Raw genomic sequence first — 20,631 nt, 5'->3', positions numbered from 1 at the left:
TGGGCATGGTGATATATGCCTGAGGTCCAAGCTACCCAGGAAGGCTGAAGCAGGAGGACTACTTGAACCCAGGAGGTTGGGGTTGCAGTGGGCCAAGACTAAGCCACTGCACTTCAGTCTGGGTGACAGAGCAAGACCTCATCTCAAACAAACAAAACAATTTGACCTTAGGGACTCTCTAAAAGCTCCATATATTGAGAAACACTGGAAGGAAAAATAAAGTAATGGACATTTATTTACCTGTTTTTTCTGTTCAGTGGAAGACAAGCATTTGGAACCAACCTTCTGAGCTTCCTCAAAAAGGCTATCAACAAAATATTCACAATTTGATTGTTGATTATTACCAAGAGGTTGATTATCAGATCCTGTTTCACAAACCCTGAACAAGATAAAGAAAAATAGGCACTATTAACTATTAGGTCTCTAAAAATTTACTTATTTTGTTCTAGTTAAGGGATATTGAACTTAGATGCTACCTGCATGTCTATAGTTCAGGCCTTTTCTAAGTTAATATAACCTTGGGGAAGTCATTAACCCCTTTTTAGTCCAGAGCAGGGTTTTCTCAACCTCAACTCTATTAACATTTAGAAATAAATAATGCTTTGCTGAATTAGGTGTCCTGTGCATTGGAGATTGGGATCCCCAACCCATAGGCCCATGGCCTGTTAGGAACTGGGTCACACAGCAGGAGATGAGTGATGGGCAAGCAAGCAAAGCTTCATCTGTATTTACTGTCGCTCCCCATTGCTTGAATTACCACCTGAGCTCTGCCTCTTGTCAGATCAGTGGTGGCATTAGATTCTCGTAGGAGCATTAACCTGTGAACTGAGGATGCAAAGGATCTAGGTTGCATGCTCCTTATGAGACTCTAATGCTTCATGATCTGTCACTGTCTACCATCACCCCCAGATGAGACCATCTAGTTGCAGGAAAACAAGCTCAGGACTCCCACTGATTCTACATTATAGTGAATTGTATAATTAGTTCATTATACATTATAATGCAATAATAATAGAAATAAAGTGCAAATAAATGTAATGTGCTTGAATCATCCCGAAACCATCTACCTTTCTCCCCACACAGGTCTATGGAAAAACTGTCTTCCACAAAACCAGTCCCTGGTGCCAAAAAAGTTGGGGAATACTGCTGCAGAATGTTTAACAGTATCCTGGTCTCTATCCATGAGATACAACAAGTAGGATGCACATCCCTGCCCCATCCCTAACCCCCAGTTGTTATAACAACCAAAAACATTTCTACACATTGCCAAATGTGGTAGGGGCAAAATCTCTCCAGGTTAAAAACCACTGGTCTGGATTAAAAAACGTGTTGTGGTTTTGTTTTGTTTTTTTTAGAAACAAAGTCTCTCTTTGTTGCCCAGGCTGGAGTGCAGTGGCTCAATTTCAGCTCATTGCAGTCTCAACCTCCAGGACTCAATCAACCTTCTCACTCCCGTCCCCCAAGTAGCTGGGAACGCAGGCTTGTACCACCATACCCAGCTAATCTTTTGTAGAGATGGACTTTAACCATGTTGCTCAGGCTGGTCTTAAGCTCCTGGGCTCCAGTGATCTGCCTGTCCTGGCCTCCCAAAGTGCTGGGATCACATGTGTGATCCATTGCTCCTGGCCAAAAATGTGTTATTTTTAAAGGCCTCAATTTTTGGTAACAGAAAACACTTTTGAAACTAAAGGGGATAATGTATCAGGAACAAATGCATTTTTGCTCCTTTGCACACTTCAGAATATTTCCGACTGAAGACTTCATTTATAGTGTTTTATTTATTTATTTATTTTTGAGACAGAGTCTCATTCTGTCACCCAGGCTAGAGTGCAATGGCATGATCACAGCTCACTGCAGCCTCAACCTCCTGGTTCAAGTGGTTCTCCCCAAAGTAGCTGGTTCTACAGGTGCACATTGCCACAGCTGGCTGATTTTAAAAAACGTTTTGGAGAAAGAGGGTCTCACTAAGCTGTCCAGGCTTATCTCAAACTCTCAGGCTCAAACAATCCTCCTGTGTCTGTTTCCCAAAATGCTGGGATTACAGGTGTGAGCCACTGCATCCAGCCTATAGTAGTTTAATACTTTACTGCTTTTAACTTTGCATTTTTATTTCTTTGTATAAGAAATACTATCTAAGATTCTGTTTGCTAGAAAAGATGGTTTCTGACTGATCTCTTTTGAAGTCATGCAGGAAAATTTATAAAAGTACAGAAATAGAATTTTTCAAATTCTTTTTTTCATTTTTTTTTTTTTGAGATGGAGTTTCACTCCGTTGTCTAGGCTAGAGTACTGTGGCATCATCTCAGCTGACTGCAACCTCTGCCTCTTGAGTTCAAGCAATTCTCCTGCCTCAGCCTCTGGAGTAGCTGGGACTATTGGCACATGCCACAATGCCCAGCTAATTTTTATATTTTTAGTAGAGATCGGGTTTCACCATGTTGGCCAGGATGGTCTCGATCTCCTGACCTTGCGATCCACCTGCCATGGCCTCCCAAAGTGCTGGGATTACAGGGGTGAGCCACCGCATCCAGCCTCTTTTTTTTTGAGACAGAGTTTCATTTTTGTCGCCCAGGCTGGAGTGCAATGGCACGATCTTGGCTCACTGCAACTCACATCTTGGGTTCAAGCAATTCTCCTGCCTCAGCCACCCAAGTAGCTGGGATTACAGGCACGTGCCAACACGCCTGGCTAATTTTTTTAGAGATAGGGTTTCACTATATTGGCCAGGCTGGTCTTGAACTCCTGAACTCAAGTGATCCACCTGCCTTAGCCTCCCAAAGTGCTGGGATTACAGGTGAGAGCCAGCGTCCAGCCTAGGATTTCTCAAATTCTATAAATAATATCACATTTTTATACCTCTTATACTGTGCCAGGAAATATAAGCTAGAGACTGTTAAACTATGCAGCTACTCTGTCTCCCAAGTCTGTGATCCTAACCATGACATCTTATAAAGAACTAAGTACCTTACATGTGCCAATTCATTCAGTTCTCACAATGACACTAAAATTAGCTTAATTTGCCAGAGATTGCAAAGCTATTAGGAGCCAGTGCTAGGAACTAAACTCAAGCTACCAATGCCTCTGCTTTTAATCACTATGCTTGACTGTCATAGAAAATAGCTATCACTGAGCCTTGGTATGGTGGTACATGTCTGTAGTCACTTGAGGAGGATCACTTGAGGCCAGGACTTTGAGGCTGTAGTATGCTCTGACTGAGCCTGTGACTAACCATTGCATTCTAGCCTGGGAAATATAATGAGATCTTGTCTATGTTTTTTTTGTTTTGTTTTAAGACAGAGTTTCACTCTTGTTGCCTGGCTGGAGTGAAATGGTATGATCTCAGCTCACTGCAACCTCCGCCTCCTGGATTCAAGTGATTCCCCTGCTTCAGCCTCCTGAGTAGCTGGGATTACAGGCATGCACCACCATGCCCAGCTAATTTTCTGTATTTTTAGTAGAGAAGGGGTTTCTACTTGTTGGTCAGGCTGGTCTTGAACCCCCGACCTCAGTTGACCCACCCACCTGGGCCTACCAAAGTGCTGGGATTACAGATGTGAGCCACCGTACCTGGCCTGGAGACCTTGTCTCTTTAAAAAAAAAAAAAAAAAAGGCCATCACTATATTGTTACTAAAATGCTGATACTCAGGTGGTGCTTTATCTTAGGTATATTCTCTGTATATACTCTTAAAACATTCCACATTATCACAAAGTATTAATTACGCCTTTTCCAAAGCAATGACACGATACCTCCTAAACAGAAATAGTCACACCCTAAGATGGTTTCTTATAACACTAGTGATTTTCCCCTCCCTTTAATCAGCATAGTCAAATAGCAGTATAGAATATTGTCTAAAAGTCTGGCTTTGCTGTTTGTATTTAGGTGCCTTCATTTAGTCACGCTGACAATGAGTAAGAAACTTAACTTCTATGTGATTTGGTTTGCTTATTTGTGAAATACAGATACCACCACTTACTTCACATGGTTGTTATGAAGATTACATGAAAATATATATAAAAGCCTATACGTGGTATATAGTAAGTATCAGTATACATACTGGCACACAGTATACTCTCACATATTAGATAGTAATATCATTATAACCATTTTATGTTTTCTGGTATTTAACTGTTTCTTCTGTTCAGATGGTAGTTGGTGCTCCATCAGTAATTACAAAATACACAGCCAATAAAGCTGAGCATCAAGAGTAGCTGAAGTTTTATTCCTTTCTGTTATTTATTTGATGTGTAAGTTCTATTAAACTTCATCATGTAAATTCAAATTACTCAAACATTTATTGAGTACCTACTACATGCTAGGTGGCAGGGAGATATGAAGATGACTGAGAAACAGTTTATGTTCTCTAGAGGGACAAAGAATGAAAAAAAAAGAAAAAAAAAGAAACTACGTTTATAAGAGGTTCAGAGTACAGTAGAGTGGAGTGGAGTGGAGATGTATAGTAAGAAATAGTTACAATAGAAAATAGCTATAGCCAGGTGCAATGGCTCATGCCTGTAATCCCAGAAATTTGGGAGACCAAGGTGGGCAGAATTGTTTGAGCCCAGGAATTGGAGACCATCTGGGCAACATGGTGAAATCGTGTCTCTATTAAAAAAAAAAAAAAAAAAAAAAAAAAAGAATTAGCTGGGTGTGGTTGTGCACGCCTGTAGCCCCAGCTACTTGGGAGGCTGAAGTGGGAGGATCACCTGAATCCAGGAGGCCAAGGGCACAGTGAACTGAGATCATGCCAATGTACTCCAGGCCTGGGCAACAGGGATAGACCATGTCTCAAAAAACAAAAACAAAAACAAAAAACCTACAATAAGAGATATAAGATACAGTTCAGAAACTGGGGTGCTCTGGCTCCATTGAACAGGTGGTAATGGGTTTGTTTCACTTCTGATGAGTGTATAGGCACAGAAAAAAAGAGTAGCAAAGGCATTAAGAACTGCTTTATGCCCCTAAAATTGATAACTTAGATGAAATGAACCAATTTCTTATAAGGCACAGTCTATCAAAACACACACAAGAAGGAACAGACAATATGAATAGGCCTACATATACTAGGGAAATTTAATCAATAATAAATAACCTTCCAAAACAGAAGCACCAGGCCTGGATGATGTCACTGATGAATTCTACCAAACATTTAAGAAACAAATGATACTAATTTGCTACAATCTCTTCCAGAAAATAGAAGCAGAGGGAACACTTTTAATTCATTCTATGAGGAAAACACTATGCTATACTAAAACCAAAGACATTACAAGAAGGGAAAAGTACAGAAAACTTATCGTAAACACATACGTAGAAATACTCAACAAAATATTAGCAAATAGAATACAACAATATGTTAAAAAAAATTAAACACCACAATCATGTAGGATTTATCCTAGGTATGCAAGGCTGCAGTGGTTTAACACTGAAAATCAATTCATGTAATCCATCACTTCAACAGCCTAAAGAATAAAAATAATATAATCATATTAACATATGCAGAAAAAGCATTTGACAATATCCAATAACCATTCATAATAAAACCTCCACAAACTAGGAATAGAAAGGGAATTTCCTCAACTTGGCATAGAATGTCTGCAAAAGCCTACAGCTAACATCACATTTAATCATGAGAAACTAGATGTTTTCTCACTAAGATAAGGAACAAGACAAGGATGTCACATCTCACCATTCCTCATCAGTATTGTACTGGAAGTCCTAGCTAATCCAGTAGGATAAGGAAAGAAAATAAAATATATACAGAATGGAAAGGAGGCCAGGTGCAGTGGCTCACACCTATAATCCCAGCACTTTAGGAGGTTGAGGTGGGAGAATCCTTTGAGCCCAGAAGTTTGAGACTAGCCTGGACAACACAGGGATATCCCATCTCTATTTTAAAAAATAAGAAAAATTAGCCAGGGATGGTGGTGCATGCCTATAGTTACAGCCTCTCCAATAGTTAATTTTTGTATTTTTTGTAGAGCTAGGGTTCACCATGTGTTCTAGGCTGGTCTTGAACTCCTGGGATCAAGAAATCTGCCTGCCTTGGCCTCGCAAAGTGCCAGGATTACAGCATGAGCCACCGTGCCCAGCCAGTATACATTCCTAAAATATCAGGAGTTCCTAAAATAATAAAAGTACAGAAGCTTCAGGTGAGGGATTTCTAAAATTTGTAAAAATTTTTATTGCGGTAAGAACACTTAAAATGAGACCTAATCTCTTAATAAATTTTTCAGTGAACAATAAAGTATGGTTAACTATAGGTACTATGTTGTTCAGCATAGCTCTAGGACCTATTCATCTTGCTTAAATGAAACTTTATGCCCACTGATAAGCAGCTCCCCATTTTCACTTTCCCCCAGCCTTGGCAATCACCATTATATCTTCAAGATTCATCCATGTTGTTGCACACTGCAGAATTTCCTTCTTTTTCAAGACTGAATAATATTCCATTGTGGGTATGTATTATATATTCTTTACCCATTCATCTCTTTTCGAGATTTTTTTTTTTTTTTTTGAGAACTCTGTGACCCAGAATGGAGAAGTGCAATATATTACATGATCATGGCTCACTGAAGCCTCGAACTCCTAGGGTCAAACAATCCTCCTGTCTCAGCCTTCTCAGTAGCTGGGTTTACAGGTATGTGTTACCACACTGGCCAGTTAAAAAAAATTTTTTTTTTGAGACAGGGTCTTGCTCTGTTACCCAGACTGGAGTGCAGTGGTGCAATCTTGGCTCACTGCAACTCTGCCTCCAGGGTTCAAACAATTCTCCTTCACAGCCTCCCGAATAGTTAGGATTACTGGCGCTCGCCACCAAACCCAGCAAATTTTTATACTTTTAATAGAGACAGTATTTCACCATGTTAGCCAGGCTGGTCTTGAACTCCTGACCTCAGGTGATCCGCCTGCCTCGGCTCCCAAAGTGCTGGGATTAAAGACAGGAGGCACTTCGCCCGGGGAACAACGTCACAATTATATAATTAGCATCAAATATTTATATGAGCCTATAAATACCTGAGTGAAAAAAATAACAAATAGGCCAAGTATGGTGGCTCATGCCACTAATCACGGCATTTTGAGAGGCTGTGGCAGGAGGCTCACTTGAAACCAGGAGTTCTGGGCAATACAGTGAAATCTTACTGCTACAAAAAAATTAAAAATTAATTGGGTACAGTGGTGTAAAACTGTAGTCCCAGCTACTCAGGAGGCCAAAGTGGGATGATCACTTGAGCCCAGCAATTCAAAGCTCCAATGGGCTATGATTGCACCTGGGCAACAGATACCCTGTCTGTTTAAAAAAAAAAAAAAAAAAAAAAAAAAAAAAGAAAGAAAAAAGAAAAAAAAAAGATATGCACATAAAACCTTTCAGATAGGTAGTTATTTATAGCCTCATTTTACAGATGAGATATTGAGGCTCAAAGAATTTACCTAAGCTGCCCAAAGGCCAGAGAGTAATAATATAAGGCAGAGATGGGATTCAAGCCTAGGTTTATCTGACTCCAAAACCATATTTCCACTATGACACGAAAACAGTATTCTAACACAGAGGCTAATGACAAAAACAGTTATTTAATTTCTTAAACAACAGAAGCGATGTATGAACATTCATAATTTAACTTTTTTTTTTTTTTTTTAAGACGGAGTTTCGCTCTTGTTACCCAGGCTGGAGTGCAATGGCGCGATCTTGGCTCACCGCAACCTCTGCCTCCTGGGTTCAGGCAATTCTCCTGCCTCAGCCTCCTGAGTAGCTGGGATTACAGGCACACGCCACCACGTCCAGCTAATTTTTGTATTTTTAGTAGAGACAGGGTTTCACTATGTTGACCAGGATGGTCTGGATCTCTTGACCTTGTGATCCACCCGCCTCGGCCTCCCAAAGTGCTGGGATTACAGGCTTGAGCCACTGCGCCCAGCTCAACTTTTTAAATTAATAACAAAAAACATTCAAGTAACTTCATTAAAATCTGTTCAATGCAGCCATGGTAAAAAAAAAAAAAATTACTTCAATATAGCAGATATTTACTGAAGTAGTCATACACAATTAAAGCATATTTTACTATCTCTGCTAGTGAACTGTAATAAACATGGAGAATGACATTAACAAAGGCATTAACAAAGCAATTCACAGTTTGAATTAACTTACCATTCTTCTTTTATACTTTTGAGGTTATCTACGTCTTTCATTTTCTTTTGTCTTACTGTAAAAGTAAAAAGAAATAAAAGCTAAAGTTCTCAATTTAGTGTTTTAAACAAATTTATTTCTATGTACATATCAATATTTTTTAACATTTAAGTTACCATGTAGTCCTAAAGTAGTACTTAAAAGGGTCTAAAGAAAAAGTGAGCAAACTCAAAGCTGTCATTTTCATCTACAAAATAAAGAAATATTAGAAATACATTTTCAAGTCTGATAATCTGACAAAAGAAAGACTTCTTAAAACTTATGAAAGTCTGGGCATGGTGGCTCATGCCTTTAATCCCAGCACTTTGGGAGGCCAAGAGGCAGGGGGACCACCTGAGGTCAGGAGTTCGAGACCGGCCTGGCTAACATAGTAAAACCCTGTCTCTACTAAAAATACAGAAAATCAGCTAGGTGTGGTTGTGGGCACCTGTAATCCCAGCTACTCGGGAGGCTGAGGCAGGAGAATCGCTTGAACCCACGAGGCGAAGGTTGCAGTGAGCCAAGATCACGCCATTGCACTCCAGCCGGAGAGACAGGTTAAAAAAAAAACCAAAAAACCATAAGTATATATCAAAGGACCCCAAAGGCCAGGGGTGTGGTGGCAAAACACCATCTGTACTAAAAATTAAAAAATTAGCTTGATGTGGTAGTGTGCACCTGCAACCCCAGCTACTTGGGAGGTTGAGGCAGGAGAATCACTTGAACCCAGGAGACGGAGCTTGCAGTGAGCCAAGACTGCACTACTGCACTACAGCTTGGGCAACAGAGTGAGTGAGACTCTGTCTCAAAAAATAAATAAATAAATAATAAATTTAAAAGAAAAGGAAAAGTGACCCAAAAGAAGGGGCTCCCATTGGCTAAATTTTGGAAATTGAACGTCTAAAATAAATAATAACACTAGTGGATTATGCGCCATTGAATAAAACAAAAGTATGTGAGTCTGTACTATTAATTTTTTTAAAAATAAAAATATTGAGGTCAGGTATGATGGTAATGCCTGTACTCCCAGCACTTTGGGAGGCTGAGGCAGTCAGATTACTTCAGGTAAGGAGTTCGACACCAGCCTAGCCAACATGACGAAACCCTGTCTCTACCAAATATATAAAAATTAGCTTGGCGTGGTAATGCACACCTGTAATCCCAGCTACTGGGGAGGCTGAGGCATGAGAATTACTTGAACCTGGGAGGCAGAAGTTGCAGTGAGCCAAGACTGTGCCATGGCACTCTAGCCTGAAATGAACCCTTTAATAAACTCAATAGTAAGGTGATATTACCATAACCAAAATACACTCCAAATACAGTAATATGCTGTGTACCAACATGGTGGTCAACAATGGACTGGATATACAATGATAGTCCCATAAGATTATAATAGTATATTTTTATACTATTATAATTTTTTATAAGATTATTTTTACTGTACTTTTTCTATGTTGAGATATGTTTAGATATGCAAATAGTTACAATTCTATCATAATTGCCTACAGTATTCAGTATGGTAACGTTCTATACAGGTTTGTAGCCTAAGAGTAATAGGCTACACCATACAGCCTGAGTGTATAGTTGGCTATACTATCAGGTTTGTGTAAATACATTTCATTATATTCACACAATGACAAAATTGCCTAATGAAGCTCCTTTCAGAATGTACCCCCTTCATTAAATGAGATGAGATTACATATACAAGATTTAAAATGTTTAAACTTCTATTCAAAGAGAGTGGGAGAAAAAGAAAAAGGATAAACTCGAGGGCGACATCAGCAAAATGGAAAAACAGATAGGTCCACGCACCTGTTCCCCCCCCCCCAACAAAAAAAATAAAAAAAACAAGTAGAAACTGTTAGAACCAACTTTATCAGAACTCTAGAAAATAGTCAAATAAGGGTTACAGCATCCAAGGGAAAGCTGAATCAAGAAAAGGGCAACGTTAAAATGATAGGAAAGCTGGGCACAGTGGCATACTCCGGCATTCCCAGCTGCTTGGGAGGCTGAAGGGAAGGAGATCACTTGAGTCAGGGAATTTGAGGCTGCAGTGAGCCATGATCATGTCACCACGCTCTAACCTGGACAATAGAGCAAGAATCTGTCTCTTTAAAAAAATGCATAACAAAATTTAAAAGAAGAAACAAAAAAAAAAAAAAAAGAAAAAAATGCACAAATGGGCAAAGGACTTGTGGGAATAGACATTTTTCCAAAGAAGAAATAAAAATGACTAATAAGCACATGAAAAGATGCTCAAAATCAATAGTTCCCAGAAAATACAAATCAAAACCATAATGAGATACTAATTCACACCCATTAGAATGGCTACTAAAAAGAAAACAAAAAGCAGGAAACAAGTGTTGGCAAGGTTGTAAAGAAACTGGAACCCTGGTACACTGCTGGTGGGAATGTGAAATACCACTGCTGAGGAAAAGAGTTTGGTGGCTACAGTGATATTCACAATAGCCAGAAGGTGGAAACAACTCAAGTATCCATCAACAGATGAATGAATAAACAAAATGTGGTGTATAGAAGCAATGGAGTATTATTCAGCCACAAGAGGACTGAAATTCTGATACATACTATAACATGGATGAATGTTGAAAACATGATGCTACACGAATAAAAAAGTCAAAGACAAAAGGACAAATACTTTATCATTCCATACATATAAAATATCTAGAATAGGTGACTGATAAAGACAGAAAGTAGAATAGAGGTTACTAGGGATTCAGATGAGTAAGGAATGAGCAGTTAATGGGTATAGAGTTTCCATTTGGGGTCATGAAAATGTCTTGGAAATGAACAGTAGTGATGGTTGCACAACACTGTGAATGTAATTAATGTCACAGAATTATACATTTAAAAATGATTAACATGGCAAATCTTATGTTATCTATGTTTTCTCACAATAAAAAATGTTCATTTTATTTTATTTTGAGACAGAGACTAGCTATGTTGCCCAAGCTGAAATGCAGCAGCTATTCATAGGCACGATCATAGTGCACTACAGCTCAAACTCCTGGGCTCAAGTGATCCTCCTGCCTCAGCCTCCTGAGTAGCTAGAACAATGGGTGCACCCTGCTAATTTTTTGTTTTAAGTGTTGTTGGAAACCCAGTCTCACTATGTTACCTAGGCTGGTTTCAAACTCTTGGTTTCAAGTGGCCCTCTCACCTCAGCCTCCAGAGTAGCTGGACTATAGGTGCACGCCACTGTGTCCAGCTACAATAAAAAAATAAAGAGCTAACTCTTAACTATTTAAGTTAAGAAAACATAGTAAATTTTTTTTTTAGTAACCTGGAAGAGGCTGGGCATGGTGGCTCATGCCTGTAATCCCAGCACTTTTGGAGGCTGAGGTGGGCAGATAACGAGGTCAGGAGTTCGAGACCAGCCTGACCAACATGGTGAAACCCCATCTCTACTAAAAATACAAAAATTAGCCAGGTGTGGTGGGACAAGCCTGCAATCCCAACTACTCAGGAGGTTGACGAAGGAGAATCGCTTGAACCTGGGAGGTGAAGGCTGCAGTGAGCCAAGATCACGCCATTGCACTCCAGCCTGGGCAACAGAGTGAGACTCCGTCTCAAAAAAACAAACAAACAAACAAACAAACAAAAAACCTGGAAATAACCTGGAAGAGAAGACAACTTTTCTATAACTCAAATCCAGAAGCAATAAGAAAAAAATGGATATATCTTATACAATAAAAAATGTATAAGAGGCCAGGCGCGGTGGCTCATGCCTGTAATCCAAGCACTTTGGAAGGCCGAAGAGAGGGGTCACCTGTTAGGAGTTCAAGACCAGCTTGGCCAACATGGCGAAACCCCATCTCTACTGAAAATACAAAAATTAACTGGGTGTGATGGCAGGTGCCTGTAATCCCAGCTACTTGTGAGGCTGAGGCAGGAGAATCACTTGAACTGGGGAGGTGATGGTTGTGGTGAGCAGAGATCACACCACTGCACTCCAGCCTGGGTGACAGAGTGAGACTCTGTCTCAAAAAAATACAACAAAACAAAAAACCATGAAATCATAAAAATATTTTCTCATAAGACTTCTTCCTTCAAACCTAGTATTCCTGGCTGAGCGCAATGGCTCACGTCTGTAATCCCAGCACGTTGGGAAAGTAAGGTGGGTGAATCACGAGGTCAGGAGATCGAGACCATCCTTGCCAACATGGCGAAACCCTGTCTCTACTAAAAATACAAAAATTAGCCAGCCGTAGTGGTGCATGCCTGTAATCCCAGCTACTCGGGAGGCTGAGGCAGTAGAATTGCTTGAACCTGGGAGGCGGAGGTTGCAGTGAGCCAAGATCATGCCACTGTACTCCAGCCTGATAGAGATAAGACTCCATCTCAAAAAAAAAAAAAAAAAAAAAGACTTCTTTTTTCAAATCTGATATTCCTAAACTAATTAATTGCTTCACTTAAAAAATGTCGACAGGCGTGGTGGCTCATGCCTGTAATCCCAGGACTTTTGGAGGCTGTGGCAGGCAGATCATGAGTTTAAGAGATCGAGACCATCCTGGCCAACATGGTGAAACCCGGTCTCTACTAAAACTATATAAAAAAAAATTTGGGTGTGGTAGTGCATGCCTGTAGCCCCAGCTACTCGGGAGGCTGAGGCAGGAGAATCGCTTGAATCTGGGTAGTGAAGGTTGCAGTGAGCTGAGATTGTGCCACTGCACTCCAGCCTGGTGACACAGTGAGACTTCGTCTCAAAAAAAAAAAAAAAAAAAAGTCTAAATATTTCAAACATACACAAAGGAAACAGAAAGATATAAATACCTACCCTGGCCATTCAGATGTAAGAAATGTTTACATTTTGACTTATTTATTTTTTAAGAAATAATGTGATACAGTGGCTCATGCCTATAATCCCAGCACTGTGGGAAGCCCAGACAGGAGAATCACTTTAGGCCAGGAGTTCGAGACCAGCTTGGTCAACATAGTGAGCCCTTGTTTCAACAAAAAAAATTTAAAAATTAGCCAGGTGTGATGACATGCAACTGTAGCCCCAGATTCTTGGGAGGCTGAGGCAGGAAGATCGTTTGAGCCCAGGAGGTTGAAGATACAGTGAGCCATGATCACGCTACTGCACTCCAGCCTGGGCAACAGGATTGAGACCCTATCTGAGAACAACAACAAAATAGCAAACATTATTAAAATGGTTGAATATTATTTTATTTAAAAATATTAAATGGGCTGGTTGCAGTGGCTCATGCTTGTAATCCCAGCACTTTGGGAGGCTAAGGCAGGTGGATCACTTGACATCAGGAGTTGGAGACCAGCCTGTGAAACATACCAAAAAGCTGTCTCTATAGAGAAATATAAAAATTAGCTGGGTATGGGGCCACATGCCCGTAATCCCAGCTACCTGGGGGGCTGAGGCAGGAGAACTACTTTAACCAGGGAGGTTGAGGCTACAGTGAGCCAAGATCATGCCACTGTACTCCAGCCTGGGTGACAAATTGAGACTGTCTCACACACAAAAAAATTAAATGGAGTGCTTTAAATATGTGCATCTTGGGCCGGGCCTGGTGGCTCACACCTGTAATCCCAACACTTTGGAAGGCCAAGGCAGGTGGATCACCTGAGGTCAGGAGTTTGAGACCAGCCTGGCTAATATGGTGAAACCCGTCTCTACTAAAAACACAAAAATTAGCTGGGCATGGTGGCAGGTGCCTGTAATCACAGCTACTCGGGAGGCTGAAGCAGGAGAATTGCTTGAACCTGGGAGGCGGAGGTTGCAGTGAGTCAAGATCGCACCATTGCACTTCAGCCTGAGTGACAAGAGCAAAACTCTATTTCAAAATAAATAAATAAAAATTAAAAAATAAAATATATATGTGCATCTTATTGTATATCAATTATAACTATGTAAAGTTGTTAAAAATAACTAAAGTGTATACTTATTCAGCACCTACTACATACCAGGCATGAATGATTCTAGGTGCTTATAATACATATTGAATAAAATAGATAAAGATCTCAGCTCTTAGCCGGGCGCGGTGGCTCAAGAGCCGGGCGCGGTGGCTCAAGCCTGTAATCCCAGAACTTTGGGAGGCGGGTGGATCACGAGGTCGAGAGATCGAGACCAACCTGGTCAACATGGTGAAACCCCGTCTCTACTAAAAATACAAAAAATTAGCTGGGCATGGTGGCGCGTGCCTGTAATCCCAGCTACTCAGGAGGCTGAGGCAGGAGAATTGCCTGAGCCCAGGAGGCGGAGGTTGCGGTGAGCCGAGATCGCGCCATTGCACTCCAGCCTGGGTAACAAGAGCAAAAAACTCCGTCTCAAAAAAAAAAAAAAAAAAAAAAAAAAAATCTCAGCTCTTTTGGACATTTCAATCAGGTGGAGCTGTTTTTCATGTTGCAGTTCTCCAACATTTTTTCAACTAATTCAAAATAATCTCCTACAGTTAATAATAATGTATGCTTCAAAACAGCAAAAGAAATGGGTTTTGAAATGTTCTCACAACAAATAAATGGTATTTGAGCTGAGGGATATGTTAATTAGCCTGATTTAACCATTCCATAATAATGTATTGAAACATCACAATGTGTCCCATAAATACATAAAATTATTGTCAATTAAAAAATAATGAGCTGGGGGCAGTGGCACGTGCCTGTAGTCCGGCTACTTGAGAGGCTGTGATGGGAGGATTGCTTGAGCCCAGGAGTTCTGGGCTGTACTGCACTATGCCAATCAGGTGTCCACACCAAGTTCGGCATCAATATGGTGACCTCCTGGGAGTGGGGGACCACCAGGTTGCCTAAGGAGGGGTGAACGGGCCTAGCTCGGAAACGGAGCAGGTCAAAACTCCTGTGCTGATCAGTAGTAGGATCGTGCCTGTGAATAGCCAATGCACTCCAGCCTGGACAACAGAGAGAGACCCCGTCTCGGGGGGGAAAAAAAAAAAAGAATAGACTAGGCGTAGTGGCTGACATCTGTAATCCCAGCACTTTGGGAGGCTGAGGCAGGTGCATCATGGGTTTATATACTTATTGAACCTCCTACCAGTGTGTGCAAGGCACTGGTTTAGAGCTAATGACAAAACTGTCAGTATGACATGCATAGTTTCTATTAGCACGATTTCATGGACTAATAAGGAAAAAATACACTGAATTACTAATTGCAAACATGGCATAAAATTATGAAGTAAAAATTAATTTCACCATGGAGAAATTAATGCCTGCAGAAAACTGCAGGCATTTTCTACCATAAATTTAGTAATATGCAAATGAACCAGGTAAAGTGTATTTATATCAATTGAGTGAGCTGCTACAAATGTATCACAGTCATATGACATGAATGAACCTAAGTCATGTACTGCATAGAATAATAATACTGCATAGAATAAAAAAAGCCATCTGACAAATACCTAAGTTATCAGCATAAAATTGGCACAAGAATGGACAGATGAAAAGAACTGCCTTCATTTTCTTCAGTCTGCTTCCAACTATCACCATCATCTTACATTGATATAGAATATTGCAGTTTACCTAACATCTTCCCAAATATTATCTCAAAAAGTGCAGTGATAAAATCAGTCAGGAGAGAGAGAAGATTGAGTTTTAGGGAAAATGTCCACCAACAAACAAGTCTAGTCAAAATAGATTTGAACTACTAAGAATGTGGTATTTTAAAATGCTTACATTACACCAGGCACAGTGGGGCAAGCCTATAATCTCAGCACTTTGGGAGGCGAAGTGGTGGGATCACTTCATGCTAGGACTTCAAGATCAGCCTAGGCAACACAGTGAGACCCTGTCTCTTCAAAAAATGAAAACATTAGCCAGGCATGATGGCACATGTCTGTAGTCCTAGCTACTCAGGAGACTGAGGCAGGAGAGTCATTTGAGTCCAGGAGTTTAAGGTTGTAGTGAACTGTAATTGTGTCACTGAATTTCAGCCTGGGTAAGAGACCCTGTCTCAAAAAAAAAAAAAAAAAAAAAAAAAAAAAATCAATAAATTAGAAGTCTGAGCCATCTAAGCCCATTCTGGCTTGGGAAACTCTCTGATTTCTTTTTTAAGTCAATAAATAAAACTTTAAAATAAGAAAATAAGTGTATAAGAATCTGAATATAAAAACTGCATTTTAAAATTAAATAGGGCCAGGCACAGTGGCTTATGCCTGTAATCCCAACTCTTTGGAAGGCTGAGGCAGGTGGATCACTTGAGGTCAGGAGTTCAAGACCAGTCTGGCCAATATGGTGAAACCCCATCTCTACTAAAAATACAAAAGTTAGCCGGATGTGATGGTGTTTGCCTGTAGTCCCAGCTAATGGGGAGCTGAGGCAGGAGAATCACTTGAATCTGGGAAGCGAAGGTTGCAGTGAGCTGAGATTGTGTCATTGCACTCCAGCCTGGGCATCGAAGTGAAACTCTGTCTCAGAAAGGAAAAAAAAAAAAAAAGAATTAAATGTGGCTGGGCACAGCAACTCATGCCCGTAATTCCAGCACTTTGGGAGGCTCAGTTGGGCGGATCACTTGAGTCCAGGAGTTTGAGACCAGGCTGGCCAATATGGCAAAACCCTGTCTCTACTAAAAATGCAAAAACTAGCCAGGCATGGGAACGCACACCAGTAATCCCAGCTACTCAGGAGGTTGAGGTACGAGAATTGCTTGAATGCAGGAGGCAGAGGTTGCAGTGAGCTGAGATCACGTCACTGCACTCCAGCCTGGGTGACCGAGTGAGACCCTATTAAAAAAAATTTTTTTTAATGTATAATTAAAAATTAAATTAAAAATGGCATATTACCACAGGGCCCAGTAGTTCACACCTATAATCCCAAGACTTTGGGAAGCTGAGGCGGGCAGATCACGAGGTCAAGAGATCATCCTGGCCAATATGGTGAAAACCTATCTCTACTAAAAATACAAAAATTAGCTGGGCTTTGTGATGCGTGCCTGTAGTCTCAGCTACTTGGGAGGCTGACACAGTAGAATTGCTTGAACCTGGGAGGAGGAGGTTCCAGTGAGCCGAGATTGTACCATTGCATTCCAGCCTGGCAAAAGAGCAAGATTCCGTCTTAAAAAAAAAAAAAAAAAAGAAAGAAAAATTCCTATTACCAATTTTACTTAGTTTTATAAACATATATTCTGTGGTCAAAAGGAATTTGAAGAGGAAAAAAAGCAAAAACCAGCCATTTTTTTTTAGATTATGGATTTGTATCAAGATGTTATACAACCAGACATGCTATCTTTATATAGAACCTTAAGTTTCTTTTTAAGTATAAGGCCATTCCAGGTATTAAACACAAGGGAAAAGAAACCAATGGATCACATTTCTATGTTGGGTTCCTTTTACTTAGATCTTCTGTGGAATGTGGTTAGGCCCTCAAGCCTCCAAGAGCAACCTAACTATGATAGCACTGGAATCAAATACTTAAAAGACAGTTCATTTGTATATTTTACGAATTCTGGTTTACTACATACTAAGTGATAGAAAATGAAATATTTTTGAAAGTTTCAGCTTACCTTTCCTAGAAAAATTGTTAATGGGATAGTTATATACTCCAATGATCAAAGTGGTAGTGACAACAGTAATTTAAATGAGAAAATCCTATGGGAAAGGTGATACTTCCGCAGAGACTGGCAAGGTTACTTACTGAGTCATTCCAGGGCTGACCAAGACATTCTCATTCCAGGGCTCCATACTGAAATGTTATCCTATCTTGCAAAGCACCCTCCTTCCTTTTTTAAAATGAGTATTTTAATCCAGTTTCAGAAAAAAAAAAAAAGGTACATGACTTGGATGAGAAAGCATAAAATTAAGGTTTTTCTGGAAATGCAAAAAAAAAAGACAAGAAAAGAAATAAATAACCTTTAATATGTTCAATGCTAATTTTCTGGATCTTTGTCTTGTGTCAAAAGCTATATATTTTCTCCTCAAAGAAGCTGCTGCTCCAAGAAGTAACTAGCCCTCCTCACCTCCCTCTAGCTAAGATAAACTAATTCCCCTCCACTCCCAGCTCTCTTCTTTCAATAGCACTGCCTAGGTGTTAATGGCCTGGGCTCTCCAATGAACAGAACTGTCCTTTAAGCCAGCAACCCACAGGCAGTGGCACCCAAAGTCTCACCCCTATTCCCCAGGGCAGAAGCCACAGAGCTGGCCTGGCATTGTTTCCATTGACTCAGGAAGAAGGAGCCAAAACCTGACCCTCAGCACAAATCAAAGCCCAATATGGATACAGAATAACTGCTTCTAGACCTGGAGTAGGCAAGCTGTGGGCAAAAAACGGGAGTTTTTGCAGCCACTCTGTCTTTAGAAACAAGGGGAAAACTAGACCCTTTCCCACTATTATGATCTACAAGGTACTCTATTGCTCCAAGGGGATCTAAAAGCACAAAACGATCCAAACAAATAAGAACCTTTCCCAGGCTGGGGATAATAGGGACAAACAGAAAGATGGGTGAATGTAATAACGTGTAGGAAGATGATGCTGGGAACCTCCGTTCTTCACATGGCTGCCAGCCCTACAGAGGACAACACGGTAAGAACCAGGACAACCACTCCAAACTGGTATAGCTGGGGGAATCTTCAGGCCTTTTTCTAGGTTCCACATCAAGTGTCGGATCCCACGCCAGGTATGATACATGAGAGGGTACAAACTTAGCTGTGTGAATCAGTGCTGACCCCCGACAGAGGGACTTCATGAGTTCCAAATAAGACTCAAAGTTCCCAGGGAAAAACAGGGCTGACATGCCAAAAAGAGACCCCTGCACTCAAAGCAATACTAGTGCCACGGTGGCAGATGGACCACTCCATCTCTTCTTTGGCTGTGGTTCCCAAAGGAACAGAATTTCTGATGCAGAGCTCAGGGCTAAAGGGGGCTTGGAGGCAATGAGGACCAACATATCTCACAAGAGTGCACCCACCTTGGGTTCTGGTCTGGACAGATGTGCAAAGCCATTTTAAATACAATCTCCTTTGGTGTGGTGACTTACCCCAAGGCGGGCAGATCACCTGAAATCAGGAGTTTGAGACCAGCCTGGCCAACATGAAGAAACCCCGCCTCTACTAAAAATACAAAAATTAGCCAGGCGTGGTGGCACGCGCCTGTAGTCCCAGCTACTTCACAGGCTGAGACAGGAGAATGGCTTGAACCTGGGAGGTGGAGATTGCAATGAGTGGCGCCACTGCACTCCAGCCTGGGTGACAGAGACTCCACCTAAAAAAAAAAAAAAAAAAGTCCTGCATCATCTCTCTGGCCCTAACCTACTTTACCACAGCACCCTTCTGCTTCCCACACACCAACTGCTGGTTCCTGAAATGACCATCTTCCCTAGCCTCTGCGTCATCAACTTCCTTTGCCCGAGCCTTTCTTCTCTCCTTTGGGAGGCATCTTCCCCTAATTCTTATTTATCCCTAATATCTGAGCTCAAAGATTACTTTCCTAGGAAAACCTTCCCTGATTTCCTCAGCTGGGATAAGTCCCCATGTTACCTCCTCTCAAAAACACCTTACGTCCTTCGTTTTTAGTCTCTCTCTTGGCTTACTGGCATTTATTTCTGTGATTATTTATTTTTTGAGACAGAATCTTGCTCTGTCACCCAGGCTGGACTGCAGTGGCACCATCTCAGCTCACTGCAACCTCCACCTCCAGGGTTCAAGCGATACACCTGCTTCAGTCCCCCGAGTAGCTAGGATTACAGGCATGTACCACCATGCCCAGCTAGTTTTGTATTTTCGGTAAAGAGAGACCGGGTTTCACCATGTTGGCCAGACTGGTCTTGAACTCCTGACCTTGGGTGATCCGACAGCCTCAGCCTCCCAAAGTGCTGGAATTACAGGCGTGAGCCACAGCGCCCGGCCCTGATTATTTGCTTAATATCTGTTTTGCCCAATGATACTATATAGTCTAAAGGCCAAGTCTGTAATTGTCACTATCGTATCCTTGGCACTCATAACATAGTAGGTACTAAAATTTTTTTTGAATTATAAAATATTAAAGGAAGTATATGCTAAGTAATTAATATTAAACATCATTAAATAGAAATGCACACAAAATACCCTCCACAGTGCCCAGCTGAGAACAACTGCTCCGTAAGCGTGAGCTTCCATTAATACTGGACTATTCAGCCTCGTGTATCATTATCAGTGTGCTTAACCACGTCCACCTCTTAAACACATTTTTTACTCATGTTTGGACGCCACCAGTGCGTAGCACTAACATTAGTATTATACAAAGATGCTCTGTATTCACTGAATTTAATTGCCTTTTAAATAAACCCGACTTTCAGCATATTTAGACAGAAGACACAACATGAACTTTTAAAGAGTTTTCCCCCATCAACAAACTACAACCAGTCAGACTTTATACCACATTCTTCTCCGCATTCGCGTTAAAACAAATCAGCAGTTTCCTATATTGACTTAAACTACGTACATAGGAACCAACGCCGGACGCCACACGAACGCTCATCACGGCTGACAGGTAACACACTATTTTATGACTGGC

At 40.9% G+C, this 20,631-nt stretch overlaps 1 protein-coding gene and 1 pseudogene across 4 annotated transcripts in view; both read right to left on the bottom strand.

Moving 5' to 3' along the window:
- Positions 1 to 20,631, bottom strand: part of UBXN2A (UBX domain protein 2A) — a 59,359-nt gene that overhangs the window by 38,015 nt on the left and 713 nt on the right. For 3 of the 4 annotated variants that reach the window (XM_074394664.1, XM_039474228.2, XM_074394661.1), the window contains exons 2-3: positions 8,143 to 8,197; positions 241 to 379 (exon numbers count right to left, since the gene is read on the bottom strand). In XM_074394664.1, the coding sequence (XP_074250765.1) occupies positions 241 to 379; positions 8,143 to 8,183 (180 nt within the window). In that variant the 5' untranslated portion in view covers positions 8,184 to 8,197. Of the gene's footprint in view, positions 1 to 240; positions 380 to 8,142; positions 8,198 to 17,778; positions 17,864 to 20,631 lie in introns of those variants that run through there. The other variant, XM_010345768.3, reaches the window with a different exon arrangement.
- Positions 17,939 to 20,595, bottom strand: LOC104652529 (succinate dehydrogenase cytochrome b560 subunit, mitochondrial pseudogene; annotated as a pseudogene).

Source organism: Saimiri boliviensis, chromosome 1 (genome assembly GCF_048565385.1).
Source record: "Saimiri boliviensis isolate mSaiBol1 chromosome 1, mSaiBol1.pri, whole genome shotgun sequence".
Lineage (NCBI taxonomy): Eukaryota > Metazoa > Chordata > Mammalia > Primates > Cebidae > Saimiri > Saimiri boliviensis.
The sequence above is the reverse complement of the archived record's forward strand: the minus strand, read 5'-3'. Positions and strand labels throughout refer to the sequence as shown.